At 45.5% G+C, this 16,850-nt stretch overlaps 1 protein-coding gene across 1 annotated transcript in view; it reads left to right on the plus strand.

Annotated features, from left to right (window-relative positions):
* Positions 1-16,850, plus strand: part of LOC126199436 (furin-like protease 1) — a 286,856-nt gene that overhangs the window by 230,781 nt on the left and 39,225 nt on the right. Inside the window, exon 9 of the mRNA XM_049936353.1 lies at positions 1,376-1,457. Coding sequence (XP_049792310.1) covers positions 1,376-1,457 — 82 coding nt within the window. The remainder of the gene's footprint in view (positions 1-1,375; positions 1,458-16,850) is intronic.

Raw genomic sequence — 16,850 nt, forward strand, 5'->3', positions numbered from 1 at the left:
GTATTTACTAAAAAAAAAACACTTCTTCCCCTTGATTACCCGATATGTCTGAATATCTTATTTTGTGAAAACTGTCTTTATCACTGAAGTTTCTTTAGGAAGTGGGCAGGCTAAGGTTGACATAGAACTGCCGATATCAGACTGTGCACTGTTTCCCATTATTTTTCCCAACAGAAATCGTTAAGGATTCTGCGGTTCCACTTATCACAGCCTGTTGTAAATTATACACAAAAGACACCCTCGTCCATGGCTGTCAGAAATTAGTTGTGAAATCAGTAACTGACCAACAAATAGGAAAGTGGGTAGTGTGAGGTGTTATCTTTGGTTTGGAATACTGGAATAGGTTAGGAACAAGACTTCATGCAGATGTGAATTTCGCACATAACATTGATGAAGTGCTTCTAAGGACTACATTTGATACTTTGTCTTTTCAGTCAGATTACGTCATCTTGCGTCCAGTAGTGGGGGCTAAGTGGTGGCAGACATACTGTCGTGTCGACTGCTCACTCTGCCGCCTGCTTAATTCTTACATTCGATCTTGTTTGTCTCTGACACTTATGTCTGAACATTACAGTTCTCACCAGACCAAATTTCTGTCTATACCTTCTCACAGCACATCCATCGTCTGAATCTGCAAAAGATGTTTGGCATAACTGCAGAGAAAATATACTTTTTTGATATTCATAAAACGGAAATATTCCAGTTCCTTTGATAGCATTCCGTCAACAACTTTGCAGAACTCTGCGCCAGTCACTCATTTCATTCAATCAGTCAATCACTGTGTTCCACTGATTGACACAGCAGTACCACCAGGGATGCGAAATGAGCTGATGTATGCATTCACAGAGAAAAGATTGGGTCAGAAAACAGGCTGTATGCACAAATAAGTGTTATTAACATGATGTGGTCTGGTTCTGCTTGGAAGTGGTGTGAATGAATACTGTAAACTCGACAGCCATCCTTCTTGTACCGGACAGGTGCTATTTGTCCGTTAGTTATGTCTTGATACCAGTATTTGCTTAACTAGACTAACTACGAACAACTGTTATCTACGTGACCTACGTTCTGTGAGATTAGATGGCTGTTACGAGGAATGAATATATTAATATTTAAAATTAGAGTACGAGTTTATGGTGTTCAGAAAGGTTTGTGGTCTGTCATTATCTCCCATCAGCAGTGGAAGGTTAGGACGAAAGAATTTGTTCACTTACGGGTCAACGTATTAGCTCTCACAACGACCGAACTGAAACCTTAGCACCGTTCGCACATGTTCTTCTGTGTCTAAGATATCGAAAAACAGTATTTCAGGATCCATCGTATCTCATAATTGCAAACTGACTCAAGGCACCTTATGCAACGCGTTTGTGTGTTACAGACTGATCCCCGCCAAGAGCCAAGTCACCCTGGAGCTGTATGTGAAGGAATGCGCCGGCGTCAACTACCTCGAGCACGTGCAGGTAAGTGCCTAAGCCTCTGTAACGCATTCTATCATTTAGCACTAAGGAGGATGAAATTGATCATCTACAGCAGGTTCCAAATTCAAGACGGCACGTGACAAGTGACGAGTAAAGCAGTGTTAAGAATTCAGATTCATTATACAATCGAGCGGCAACGAACTTCGGCTAGCCTTATGGTGGTGTCTAAAACCTTCGACCATTGGCTTTTAGCCAAACGCAAAATGCATCGTTGATTGTCGGCTACGGCACCAGTAAAGGTATTAATTGACGAATAGTGCCTAGTGCTAATAACGGATGAGCAGTGGAGGTTTCAATGAAGGTGTACTAGTGACAAAACGCCGGGAATACAAATTCAAAATTTGTCACAAATTAACGAGGCGAACGAACACATTTCAAACTAAAACGAAGTACAATACGTCCAATGTAAACTAGCCGTTGAAATGAAATGTGATTTTAGGTCGCTGGTGCTATTTTTGTGAATGATTACCGTATCGCGTCTGACACAATATCGCAGTTACTAGTTGCGCGAGGGTGGGTAGCAAACATTCAGAGAATCATTGACCAATCAGGTCAGGGCCAAAAGGTTATAAACAAACGAAAACGTTAAATGTGATGATTTCCGCCACCCATCACGAAAACCAAAATGGTTCAAATGGCTCTGAGCACTATGGGTCTTCTGAGGTCATCAGTCCCGTAGAACTGAGAACTACTTAAACCTAACTAGCCTAACGACATCACACATATCCATGCCCGAGGCAGGATTCGAACCTGCGACCGTAGCGGTCGCGCGGTTCCAGACTGTAGCGCCTAGAACCGCTCGGCCACCCCGGCCGGCTCACGAAAATCAACAGGCTAGGTTTCAACACATTGTTTTATGATGCCAGTGCAATCTTAAGGGGGCAACAAATTCGTCTCCGAATTTGTGAAAGACTCTCGGGTTTGCAGCTGGATTGGGTTGGATTGATTGCTGGGGAGAAGACATCATGCATCATGTTACTTTACTTGACACTGATACCAACATTAACAAGTAAGAAAACGCCAATATGTAATTATATTTTGATTTGAATGTCTTTGAAGTCACCGCTTAAGTCGAAAAGCTAGTTTCCTTCTTTTAAATCCTTTACTCTGTCCAGGACATGGTCACCTTTTGTGTCCTGTGATAGGAGCGTATTTCATTCTGGTAGTGTAATGGGCTAGTAGACACCAATACAACTGCTTAGAGATTCTTGTCTGTATTACTGAAGACAATCCTTGTACTAATGAAATATGTGGTAAACAAGTAAAATACCCATGTGGTCAGAGCGGTGTGGAACAGTTTCGATGCGGTTACGTGTAAATCTATACTCACTAACCAACGTATGACTACCAGTCATTTTCCTCCCTATTCCACTAGCAAATGGAGCGCGGGAGAAAAGTCGGTCTACATATCTCCGCCCGAGACCTTATTTTTCTTCTCTTCTCCTCGCGGTCCGTAACGCGAAATGTACATTGGCTGCAGCAGAATATTTCTGTAGGTAGTTACAAATACCTGTTGTGATAATTTTCTCAATAGTATTTCGCTAAAAGAACGTCGTCTTCCACTCCCGGTATTATCGTTTGAGTTCACGAAGCATCTTTGGAACACTCACGTGTCCAACGAACCTACCAATAACAGATACAGCAGCATGAGTCTGAATTATTTAATCCCACCAGGTGAGGATCCCAAACATTCAAGCAGTACTCCAGAATGCGTCGCACAAATTGTAGAGCACGCGATTTACTTTGTAGGTGAGCTATTCTGTCCTAAAATTCTCCAAGTAAACCGAATTCATCCATTCGTACTCGTGCCATTTCAAGACCCTTTGCAGCGTTACACCTAGATATTTAATTGGCACCACTGTGTCCAAAAGCGTATTACTAATACTGTTTTCTAACATTACAGGATTGTTTTTCCTAAACATCGGCATTACCTTACATTTTTCTACGTTTGGAGTAAGCTGCCATTCATCTCACCAAATAGAAATTCTGTCGATGTATCCTGTATCAGGTAGTGCAGACGGTTTACTGAACCACTTTGTGCTACTTCTCAAGACGAACAGCTGCCATCCATGTAGAAATGTCTGGAGGTACCGCCGGACTAGGTCTATTACACATGTTACGAGTGAAGACCAGACGTACTAAACTGGATTTCTGTGCACGTAGTGCGAAGCAGTGCTACTCGAGTTAGTGTGTCGCTTTAATCTCATAGCAAGTCAACCCTTGTGAGAGGAACAGCCAATGGACGGAGGATACACACAACGAATGGTCTGAGGATAGCGCCCTTCTGTCAGTCAAATGGCTCTGAGCACTATGGGACTTAACATCTGAGGTCATCACTCCCCTAGACTTAGAACTACTTAAACCTAACTAACCTAAGGACATCACACACATCCATGTCCGAGGCAGGATTCGAACCTGCGACCGTAGCAGCAGCGCGGTTCCGGACTGAAGGGCCTAGAACCGCTCGGTCAAAACGGCCGGCTTCTGTTAGTGACCCAAAGAATCGTCTCGAATGGGATGCTGAATAGCCGGAGATGTATTGTCGTACCTTCTGGAAAAGCGTAATCTTGTAAAAAGTAATGATTACATTACTCTGAATCTGTCATTGATAATATGTTCTCATGATACACTGAGAGTACTATTGTTGTCGTAACTGATCAGTTAGCTGTTACGATCAGTGACAGAGACTGCTGGTTGAAACGAGACTCGCTGGTTTATTGGTGTTCCAGGTCTGTGCTGGCTAACGGAAAAATCTGCGCGGTTCGCAAACTCGCTGAGGCGGCAAACGCACAGAATAAACTGAACTTTGTGGGAGCGTTTACGTTTTCCGGCTATCAGTTCCGCTCCACCGCATCATGCTGTGCTCCTTCTTCCCTTCCATTGTGCGGGCCAAAATTGGCATAAATTTCCATTCAGTTCAATTTTAAAGCAAGAAGTAAATTATAAAAAGAATATAAGGAAATTGTGAGGGTGAGTGGAATCAAATCAAATGTTTGGTGCGATTCTTGCATGGCTGAACAGCATCCCCCGATGATGTCGCGGATTGATTTCCATGGTTTTCTGTCGGAACAGGTACGATGAAGTTTTCAGTTCACTAGGAACCCCGCTCAATCATGGCAGCAATCAAGGCGAGTTTTTCTGCCACAGTACTTCCACAGACACGGGAAGCAATCAGAGTCGATGTAATCCACATAAAGTTGCCTCGCCCTCCGATTAGATTTGCAGTAACTCTGTGAGATTCCATTATTCAATTCACAGACCGATGCACAATTTAATTTCACAGTGAAGGTTTGTTTCAGTACACAATGGACGCTGTGCGGTTGCTGTTTTGCTCCCTTTACTCCGTCGTACCGAACAAGCAACACGTGTTTGTACATCACGGTCTGAAGGGCGTATTACGTGCCACTGCGGTCGTCCGTGGACTGATACCGTACACGTTGCTTTCTACGATCTCGGCGGCTAATTTCTCTATTCTCCGTGCAATACAAGGAAAAGAAAGAAAGAAAAAACAGACACAAGTATATACGGGCTGTCCCTACCAATAGTCGTCAAGCGCATTTTCTGTGGTGCTTAGCCAGATACTTCCAATTTGGTTTTTGCGATGTTTACCTGCAAATTGCCCAAAGAAACGCTGCTCATCACGCCTTTCATTCAGCGACCACTGTCGACGAAAAGCGTCGGTTCGTTTTCCATTCCGAACAAATGATAAGTGGAATTTTATGTGGCCATTCAATAGAGCGGACCCAAACTAGTCCGGAGCAATATTCGTTTTGTCTAGACGTATTAAATGGGACAGCAGCATTGGAAGAAAACCACTACTGCAGGTGCGGCAGCACTGCCCTGGCTTATCCTATTGGCTTCTGCCATGTAGCAGCCGTGCTCAGACGCGGCTGCTGATGGATTGGTTATTTTTTTGTTTTTTGTTTCACTGTTCCAGTTAATACATGTCGCTAAACCGAATATGGAGCCACTCTATCGAATGGCCATGTAAATTTCCGCTTTAAAAATCGTTTTGTATGTAACGGAAAATAAACCGACGCTTTCCGTAGTTACCGAGCGTCGCATGAAAGAAGACGAGCAGTATTAGTTTGGATTGACTCCAGCTAAACATAGAAAAAACGAAATTGAAAATATTGGCCGAAACACCAGACAAAATGCGCTTGACAGTTCTTATGACGGACACCCAGTATTTAGGATGGTCAGAGATAGGCTGAAAAGCTTGTAAAGTTATGGCTCTGAGCACTATGCGACTCAACTGCTGAGGTCATCAGTCGCCTAGAACTTAGAACGAATTAAACCTAACTAACCTAAGGACATCACACACATCCATGCCCGAGGCAGGATTCGAACCTGCGACCGTAGCGGTCACGCGGTTCCAGACTGAAGCGCCTTGTAAAGTTATTTAGCGGTAGTTGGTGCTGAGAAATAATTGTTCAGAAAGTGAGTAAAAAATAAAAAAAAATCTATAAATTGCGCAGATTCCGAGTTAATTAGGATTGAAGTTAGTGAATTAGGCCGTTGCGTGGATAAATTTAAGTGACCCGTCAGATACAATTCGTGTCAGTTTTTCTCATAATGCACGGGACTGCCCGACCTTTGACTCAGGTGCGATCATGGCTACCGTCCCATTACCAGTTTTGTATCGCTCCTTTGTGGTGTTTTAGTAAACCAAACGAAGTATATATTTGGCGACGACGTCTTCGGCGGGCAGTTTGAATTTGCGGGCGCAAAGGCCTCGTTGTCTAACCTCAGTGCTAATTAACTCGGAAACGGTGCACGGTATCGATTTTTTTTAACAGTTATATCTCAGCATAACCTTCCGTGCACCACACTTAGCATTTTTCCAGACTGCTTCTGAGCACCTGTATACAGGGTGATTCAGTTGCCGGCCGCTGTGGCCGAGCGGTTCTAGACGCGCTGCTGCTATGGTCGCAGGTTCGAATCCTGCCTGGGGCATGGATATGTGTGATGTCCTTAGGTTAGTTAGGATTAAGTAGTTCGAAGTCTAGGGGACTGATGAGCTCACATGTTAGGTCCCATAGTGCTTAGTCCCATTTGAACCATATGAAGGATGTTTGATGCCGACTGCCAAACGTTGGTTCATCCAGAAAGATCAAGACTGGATACTGCAGGAGGACAATGATCTGAAGCAGAGCAGCAGGCTTTGCAGCGAATGGCAAAAAGGAGTACTGGATTGGGCCTCACAGACGCCTGATGGTAATTCTATTGCAAACATTTGGTCTTGCGTCAAAAAGAAGTTGTAAGGAAAAACGATCTTTACTTTGAAATAGCTGTCAACGCAGATTCGACGCATTTGAAGGTCTCTTCCACGTGAATACGCGGAAAACATCGAGTCAAGCATTCCACGAAGATGCCAAGCAATTATCGAAGCTGCGGGTGACTACTGGAAGCATTATTAATTGTAACAGAGTTTTTCTTTTGTTCTTCTTCCTCTTCCTCTTTCGTTTCACCCTACTTTGGGGTACGTTAAATCACTCAGTTTTTAATGTTCTGTGCCTTTCTGTTAGCCTAGTATTGTTTCAGTCTCTCTGATCTTGCTTTCCTTCCTTGTTCAGAGATTTGGATTGTTCGTTAGGCTTTCATTTTGACCTGGCTTTTTTATTTTCTTCAGTTTTATCCATGAACATGTTTCCCGTGATCTGGAGTTCTCTTTAGTCTTTCTCCGTTTACTTACGCCAATTTTTTTTGCGGAAGTAGTCAAATTTGTTTAGCTACCCTGTTTGCGTTCATTCTTCTTTTCCTCGTGGCGTTTGAATGTTTCTCCGTTGTTTGGTAAAGCGTTTCATTTTTGATGTTAATTAGTTTGCTGTTGAAGAATCTGGGCCAAGGATTTTTCTTGACATTTTCCTGTCTTTGATCTCCAGCCTTTCAACTTGGTCATGGTTGGTGATAGACGATGTTTCGGCTGAATACAGGGCTTCCGGTTTGATTACTGCGTTTCCAAATCTCATTTTTGGGTTCCATGACAGGTAATTTCCATCGTACGTGTTTTTAGTGAGTTGTAAGGCCAGTGTAACTTTATCTCTTCTATATTTCATTGCCTTTCTCAAGAGAGCATTCCAACTGATCCATTCTCCAAGACAATTGTATTCTTTCACGATGTCAGTTTTTTGTTCCCCAAAATTTATAATGTTTTGATGGGTTTCTTAAATTTGCCAACACATTGGTATTTTCATAGGAGATTTTGAGACCTATTTCTAAAGCTTCCTTTTGTAGTTCGAGGAGCTGTTCTTTGTTGTCTTTCCAGGTATAGGCCAGTAGGACCAATCATTACCGAGTGAGGTGGCGCAGTGGCTACCACAGTGGACCCGCATTCAGGAGGATGACGGTTAAAACCCGCGTTCGGCCCTCCTGGTTTAGGTTTTCAGTTTTTTTTTTTTTTTTTTAACGTGTGACGAGGGCCTCCCGTCGGGTAGACCGTTCGCCTGGTGCAAGTCTTTCGATTTGACGCCACTTCGGCGACTTGCGCGTCGATGGGGATGAAATGATGATGATTAGGACAACACAACACCCAGCCGGGAATCGAACCCGGGCCCTTTGGATTGACAGTCTGTCGCGCTGACCACTCAGCTACCGGAGGCGGACAGGTTTTCAGTGATTTCCCTAAATCGCTTCAGGCAAATGCCAGAATGGTTCTTACGAGAGGGCACGGCTGACCTCGCTACGTGGTGGCCTCCCCAAGATCAACCAACCAACCAACCATATTATCGGCAAAGGGTAGACAACTGTGTTTGATGCCTTTGTTTCTTGTTCCTAGTCGGACTACAGTACAGATCGTCGTGCTCCTTTCTCTGACTAATTTTTCTAGGGGGTAATTAAACTGCAGTGGATATACACTTCTGGTCATTAAAATTGCTACACCACGAAGATGACGTGCTACAGACGCGAAATTTCACCAACAGGGAGAAGATGTTGTGATATGCAAATGATTAGCTTTTCAGAGCATTCACACAAGGTTGGCGCCGGTGGCGACACTTACTACGTGCTGATATGAGGAAAGTTTACAACCGATTTCTCATACACAAACAGCAGTTGATCGGCGTTGCCTGGTGAAACGTTGTTGTGATGCATCGTGTAAGGAGGAGAAATGCGTACCATCACGTTTCCGACTTTGATAAAGGTCTGATTGTAGCCTATCGCGATTGCGGTTTATCGTATCGCGACATTGCTGCTCGCGTTGGTCGAGATCCAATGACTGTTAGCAGAATATGGAATCGGTGGGTTCAGGAGTGTAATACGGAACGCCGTGCTGGATCCCAACGGCCTCGTATCACTAGCAGTCAGGATGACAGGCATCTTATCCGCTTGACTGTAACGGATCGTGCAGCAACGTCTCGATCCCTGAGTCAACAGATGGGGACGTTTGCAAGACAAAGACAACAACCATCAGCACGAACAGTTAGACGACGTTTGCAGCAGCATGGACTATCAGCTCGGAGACCATGGCTGCGGTTACCCTTGACGCTGCATCACAGACAGGAGCGCTGCGATGGTGTACTCAACGACAAACCTGGTTGCTCGAATGGCAAAACGTCCTTTTTTCGGATGAATCCAGCTTCTGTTTACAGCATCATGATGGTCGCATTCGTGTTTGGCGCCAGCGCGGTGAACGCACATAGGAAGCGTGTATTCGTCATCGCCATACTGGCGTATCACCCGGCATGATGGTATGGGGTGCCATTGGTTACACGTCTCGGTCACCTCTTGTTCGCACTGACGGCACTTTGAACAGTGGACGTTACATTTCAGATGTTTTCGACCCGTGGCTCTACCCTTCATTCGATCCCAGCGAAATCCTACATTTCAGCAGGATAATGCAAGACCGCATGTTGCAGGTCCTGTACGGGCCTTTCTGGGTACAGAAAATGTTCGACTGCTGCCCTGGCCAGGACATTCTCCAGATCTCTCACCAATTGAAAACGTCTGGTCAATGGTGGCCGAGCAAGTGGCTTGTCACAATACGCCAGTCACTACTCTTGATGAACTTTGGTATCGTTTTGAAGCTGCATGGGCAGCTGTACCTGTACACGCCATCCAAGCTCTGTTTGACTCAATGCCCAGACGTATCAAGGCAATTATTACGGCCAGAGGTGGTTGTTGTGGGTACTGATTTCTGAGGATCTATGCACCGAAATTGCGTGAAAATGTAATCACCTGTCAGTTCTAGTATAATACATTTGTCCAGTGAATACCTGTTTATCATCTGCATTTCTTGAGTAAAAATCTCTCGGTGTACATGCCGCGTCAATTCAGGATAAAACTCCAAGCTTTCGACCAATACCTCCATGGTCGTCGTCAGGGCTAAATGAGATTGTCGTGAACTAGCGAGGTTCCCACTTTTATATGCAAAGGACGGCTTCTGATTGGCTGGAATACGTCAGAGATATGGCGCGTAGTGAAGTGGTGCCCTCTACTTCCATAGATGTAGTTGCTATCCCGCGTTGCTTGCAGCGCCATCCCTTGAATCAGGAGGTAAAGTGCGAGAAGTTTTTCTCTGCGATTTTTCTTTATCCAGTGCACTCTTCCAAGTGTTGCTAAGTGCATAGCCGTTGTCTCTATTAAAGTTATTATTGCTAAGTCTAATTTCGACTGCTTCCCGGATCACAGAGTCCCAGTAATTCGATGCGTGGGCTATTACTCTGGTTTCTTCAAATAAAATCTTATGCTTGTCAAGCAGGCTATGTTCAGCCACCGCTGATTTTTCCAAATACCTGTATTTCAGGTGGCGTTGGTGCTCGATGCAGCGGTCGGAAACGGTTCTTACAGACTGGCCCACGTAATTCTTGCCGCATTCGCAAGGAATAGTTAAATTCCCGGAACTCATAAGCCGAGACTATCTTTGACTGGTCTCAACATTTCCTTAACTGGTTTTATTCCTTGCCTCTTCAGCACTCTGGCTATCTTGCTCGTAGCACCGCAAAAAGGAAGCCGCGCTACGTGTTGGTCCTCTTCTTGTATGTGGCTGGCATCGTGTCTTACTTTCTTGGACAATACTGATTTAATTTCACCGGCAGAATAACCAATCCTCTTGAAAACAGTCGTCAAATGGTTAATCTCGGGACCGAGGTGGTCCTTGTCAGAAATAGTCCTGGCTCTGTGTACTAAAGTATTTAGCATAGCTCTCTTCTGAGACGGATGATGGAAACTATGGCTATGCAGATATAAGTCGAAACGTCCCCTTTGAAAAATTTATACACGACTGCGCTTAAACTGACGCACAATATTTTTAGCGCAACGCAATCTGACTTTTAATAATCTCTACAAGAGAACGGCCCTGACTAACATTAACCTGTACTTTTCACAAATCACTTACCTCACAAAAATCTTGGTTACTCCCCCTACTGCAATACGGCAATCGCCACTACTGCCAGCTAAATTCAAACTATGGAAGGCACTAACTACTGATAGGGATAGTTAGCAAATGAAAGATGTTAATAGAGAACAAACAATGTATTTACCTTGATATCATCATAATATATATATATATATATATATATATATATATATATATATATATATATATATAGAGCAGTTCATGACAAATTACAAAACTCCGCCATCTCTCTCCCCACATCCACCACTGCTGGCGGCTCACCTCCAACTGCGCAACGCTACGCGCTGTTCACAGCCAGCTGCCTAACACTACAATGGTTGAGTATTACAACAATGCAAAGCAGCCACAGACTGCACACAGCACAGCCAGTGATTTTCATACAGAGGTGGCGTTACCAAAAAAAACCTAAACAGCCTACTTACAAAGTCTGTATGGGTTGGCTTCCTGTACACAGAATGGCCCAGTCGTCCACCCGGCTTTCGCTCTACCAACACATGTAAAAAAGGTAACTTCCCTTCCTTCTCTACCTCCAATGTAAATTTTATGTTTGGATGTACGCCATTCAGATGTTCGACGAACTGCTGCAGCATGTCGCTGCCGTGTGGCCAGATTAAAAAAGTATCGTCGACGTATCTGTAGAAGCATGATGGGCGGAAGTGAGCACTGCTCAGGGCTCGTTCTTCAAAGTCCTCCATGAAAAAATTCGCTATTGCTGGTGACAGTGGCGAACCCATGGCTGTTCCATCCGTCATTTCATAATAATTTCCACTGTATAAAAAATAAGTGGTCGTCAAGGTATGCCGGAACAACTTCAAAATTTCTGAGGAGAAATGAGCAGCCAACAGTTGTAATGTGTCATCCACAGGTACTTTGGTGAACAGAGAAACCACGTCGAGGCTGACCATGATGTCACTTGGGCCTATCTTCATCTGTTTTATGATATCAACAAACATTTTTGAATTTTTAATATGATGTGGGCAGTGACCAACTATAGGCGACAACAATTTAGTTAAGTGCTTTGCAAGCTTGTACGTAGGAGAGCCAATAGCGCTAACAATCGGTCTCAACGGGACGTTCTCCTTATGAACCTTTGGCAAACCGTACAGTCTTGGTGGCCTAGGTGCTCTCGGCCGTAAGTTCTTCACCAGTTTATCGGAGAGGCCAGAGTTTTTTGGTAGCTCCCTTGTCTTCCTGCTGAGCGCCGATGTGGGATCCCGTCTGAGAATCCGGTATGTGCTGTCCTCCAGTAATAATCCAACTTTCTTGAGTAATAGCCCACACATCGAATTACTGGGACTCTGTGATCCGGGAAGCAGTCGAAATTAGACTTAGCGATAATAACTTTAATAGAGACAACGGCTATGCACTTAGCAACACTTGGAAGAGTGCACTGGATAAAGAAAAATCGCAGAGAAAAACTTCTCGCACTTTACCTCCTGATTCAAGGGATGGCGCTGCAAGCAACGCGGGATAGCAACGACATCTATGGAAGTAGAGGGCACTACTTCACTACGCGCCATTTCACTGACGTATTCCAGCCAATCAGAAGCCGTCCTTTGCATATAAAAGTGGGAACCTCGCTAGTTCACGACTCACTCCCCCTCCTTTCCTCTGTCCTTTTCCCGGGCTCCCTCTCCCCCCCTTCCATCCTCTTTCTTCCCCACCTCCCCTCTCTTTGCCCCCTTCACTCCCCCGTGTCCTTTCACATTTCCCTCCTCTCATTCCCTCTCGCGTCTGCCCTTCTCCCCCTTTATTAGTCCTCTCCCTCCTTGGTTCCCCCGCCCTTTTCGTTTTTTTTCCTCTCCTCCCTCCTTGTTTTTCCCCCTCCTGCAGGTCCCCTCCCCCCCACCCCCCATCTGCCTTTGGCTCGGGAGCGTGCAGTGTTCTCCAGTGAGTGTTCTACAGTGCGTGTTTTACAGTGAGTGTTCCGTGTTGTGTTTTTTTGGGACTTGTTGCGAACGGCCATCATACTGTCGCTGGGTGTGTCTTTTATCTCTTGCGAACAGAAACCAGACTGTCGCCGTGTTTTTTAATTGTGTGTCTACTATGTTACTTGCCTGATTCCTGTGTATTTTCTCTACATTGCCAACCCCTTTTGCTTTCTGTTTTAACTTTCCGCATTTTTACGCCATTTTACACTTTAAATCACCATTTTATCGCCTGTTTTACCTTGTTTCTTTCTTCTTCCTTTATTTAAAAAAAGTCTGTAGGCTGTAGAGCAGCGTAGTAAGCTGCTGCCAGCCCGCTCCCTTGGGGGGGAATTGAAAATCAATAAAGAAAAAAAAATAGTTCACGACAGTCAGTTTTAGCCCTGACGACGACCATGGAGGTAGTGGTCGAAAGCTTGGAGTTTTATCCTGAATTGACGCGGCATGTACACCGAGAGATTTTTACTCAAGAAATACGTCGCAAATGACTTCGTAGCCATCTGCATTTCTTATTGGTGTAGCAATTTTAATGGCCAGTAGTGTATTAATACATGATATATGTAGAAGTTGTAGTTTATTGTCAAGTACGTTCTGCTAACGATTAACCTGAGCACGATCTTACCAGATTGCAGATGGAGGTGGTTATTTGAGTGTGTTTGCATTAGCTCCTCGTTCATGGCCAGTCGCTTGGAAGAGGTCGTAACAGCGGTAGTGGTGGTCGGTACAGCCAGGACTGCGCCAACAATGCGAGAATGGGCTAGATTCCCGAGCGAGTATTCTGGGGGTGGTACCAAACGGAAGGTGGCGAGCGGCGGAGTATTGGGACGGTCCGCGCCGTTGCGGCAGGAATTCCTGAATTCTGCTCCGTTCTATTCCGCTCTATTCTGCTTCACTGCGCTCTGCTCTACTGTCCCGTTCTGTCCCCCTGGAGGTCGCAGGCGCCGGCGCGCGGAGGCGTTCTCGGCTGTTAACGGACGCGCCTCGGCCAAGTATTTAAATGGAGCGACGCTCCAGAGTTAATCGAGCGGGTGAGCTGGCATCGACTTTGCGGTCAGCCGGCGGCCCCTGCAGCGCTCCTGAGACTGCGACGACCGACCGCCAGCTCCCCCACGCCGTCCATCAGCGGCAGCAGTAGCGGCGTGGCCTGCTATCGGCGCCACGGCTGCTACTGTAGCCGAGATGCCAGTGGAAGTTGTCGCAATGCACCGCGAGCCGGGATACGAGGGCAGGGGCCGTTCCCACTCCACCGACGCGTCGCCTTCTGTAGTCTCCGACGACAGCGCACCTCCAAAGCATACGCTGAACGTTCTACTCTCCTCAGACCGAACACGTTGTTTTAAATTTCGCGTTTAATAAACGTTCGCTCAGGAGAATCGTAGAAATGTACAGTCGTTTGACCATCACACAGAGTCCCTTATGAACGACAGAGTAATAAGGATCCCTGGCGTAGTGACACAACTGGAAGAGTTGAAAACAAATAAGTCGCCAGGTCCGGATGGAATCCCAATTCGCCGCGCGGGTAGCCGCGCGATCTGAGGCGTCTTGCCACGGTTGGCGTGGCTCCCCCCGTCGGAGGTTCGAGTCCTTCCTCGGGCATGTGTGTGTGTGTGTGTGTGTGTGTGTGTGTGTGGTAAGTTAGTTTAAGTTAGATTAAGTATAAGAACGTAGGCTTCCACGGCCGGTGTCATAGTGTTTACAATTCTTCTGGGTACGGGAGGCCATTGACATTATTAAGCAGCCTGACAACATCAACAGAGAAGATGGCTACAAACTCCCTCCCCCCCCCCCCCGGCGTCCTGGCTGCCGGCCATCCCAGTCCACCGGGCCGCGAGCGGTCGCGGGGCAGAAGCTACACGGGACACGGACGTATCTGCACAAACAGCTGTAGAGCAACTGTCAGTCCACTTCCGCGCACACCAGGAGGAAGGAAAACTTGCCGTCCAGAAGCCCAACGCTGATTGGCGGACAGCTACCAATCGTTGACGACATGGACACCCACAAATAGCCTTTTTCCTTCCATTTTCCCTTACGTCATGACTAGCCAATCATATTAGTGGGCCAATTAAAAGGTTTACAACAGTGACATCAGACACCAATAGTATGTAATAAATAGAAGCACCTATCCCCATGCAAAACCAGTCGTGCCCTGAGGAAGGCCGTTGCAATTCGGCCGAAACGTTGGTTTTAGTTTATTATTGTTGTTACTTTTTAGCAATGACGCGGCATAATACCCAGAAGGATTTTAACCACTTAGATTAAGTAGTGTGTAAGCCTAGGGACCGATGACCTCAGCAGTTTGGTCCCTTAGGAACCTACCAGAAATTTCCAAAAAGCCCCAATTCAGTTTTATAAGTAGTACTCTGCGGCGTTGGCCCGTTAGTTAGCTTGCATTTACCACGAAACTCAAGCCCAGCTGAAAGTTCCAATAGACTAGAAAAAAGCGCGGATGATTCGTGTATTAAGAATGGTAAAAGAAAGTACTCGCAAAATTAGACACCAAATATCCTTAACACCGGTTATCTGCAGAATTCTAGAAATATAATAAATTTCTTAGAGAGCCTAGGAGCTTACGTCCACGAATCGGCACGGTTTTAGAAAGCATCGCTCGTTTGAAACTCAGCTTGCCCTTTTCACACATTATTTACTGCAAAACTGTGGAAATTAGATTTCCGAGAAGCATTGTTAATGTACTGCACTTCAGACTGTTAGCGAAGGTACGAGAATGCGGAATACGTTTCCAGATATGTGAGTGCCTCGAAGAAGTAATAGAACCCCGTATGATGCCCTCGACGGCGAGTGTTCATCAGAGACAAAGGGTATCGTCAGGAGTTTCCCAAGAAAGTGTGATAGGTCCGCTATTATTCTCTATACACACAAAATCATTTGGCGGACAGAGTGGGCAGCGATCTGCGGTTTTGGTGATGAAGCGATGGTGTACGGTAAGGAGTCGAAGTTGAGTAACTGTAGGAAGATACAAGACGAGCTAGACAAAATTTCTAGTTGATGCGGTGAGTGGCAGCTAGCTCTAAATGTAGAGATATATAAGTTCATGCGAATGGGTAGGAAAAACAAACCCGTAATGTTCGGATAGAGTGGTAGTGGCAAGTTCTTTTGGGACCAACCTGCTGAGGTCATCACACTACTTAATCTACTTAAACTACCTTACGCTGAGGACAACACACACGCCCATGCCCGACGGAGGACTCGAACCTCCGATGGGGGGAGCCGCGCGAACCGTGGCAAGGCGCCCAAGACAGCGCGGCTACCCCAGGTGGCTTCGGATACAGTATTAGTAATGTCCTGCTTGACACAGTTACGACGTTTAATATCTGGGCGTAACGTTGAAAAGCGATATGAAATGGAACGAGCATGTAAGGATTGTGGTAGGTGAGGCCGATGGTCAACTTCGCTTTATAGGGAGAATTTTAGAAAGTGAAGTAGACCTTGTATAGGACGCGTAAGGATCACGAAGATACTATAAACTAGGGCTGATTCCCTCGCTCTATTTGCGAGTGGAACAGGAAAGGAAACCAATACTAGTAGTGCAGGATATCGTCCCCCAAAAACCGCACGATGGTTTCCGGAGTACGTAAGTAGATGAAGATAAGCAATGTGCAGCACGGAAAACAATTGTTATGGCAGCCCGCGACCAATATCCCGTACTATCTTGCTTTCATGCGGTCGCTCGAGTAGAATTTCATCGATAATACCTTTTCCAGCAGCTAACTAAGCTGTAACGCATTCAGAAATTCGTGCACCATCTCGTTTTATCGAAGCTGTCCCTTTTCATGAAATTACTTCTAACCGCACGATACACAGAATTGTTGAATTCTACAATATTACTGCGCGATGCGAAATTTCTGTATGGTTGGTCGATCACACCTGCTCAGTTCCGTCACACTATTATTGACTGCAGCTCTAACCAAAATGAATGTCATACCCAATTTTTACTCATCTGATATTTCCCGAGTAAAATCTTTTGCGTGCTGTTAAACCAACCCACAGATATCTGTGGAGAGATAAACTTTCCTCTCTCTCTGTCCCTCTCCGCAAAGCGTCACCATACACCAAGGTTACTCCCATTCAGTAGGC

This window comes from Schistocerca nitens, chromosome 8 (assembly GCF_023898315.1).
Source record: "Schistocerca nitens isolate TAMUIC-IGC-003100 chromosome 8, iqSchNite1.1, whole genome shotgun sequence".
Lineage (NCBI taxonomy): Eukaryota > Metazoa > Arthropoda > Insecta > Orthoptera > Acrididae > Schistocerca > Schistocerca nitens.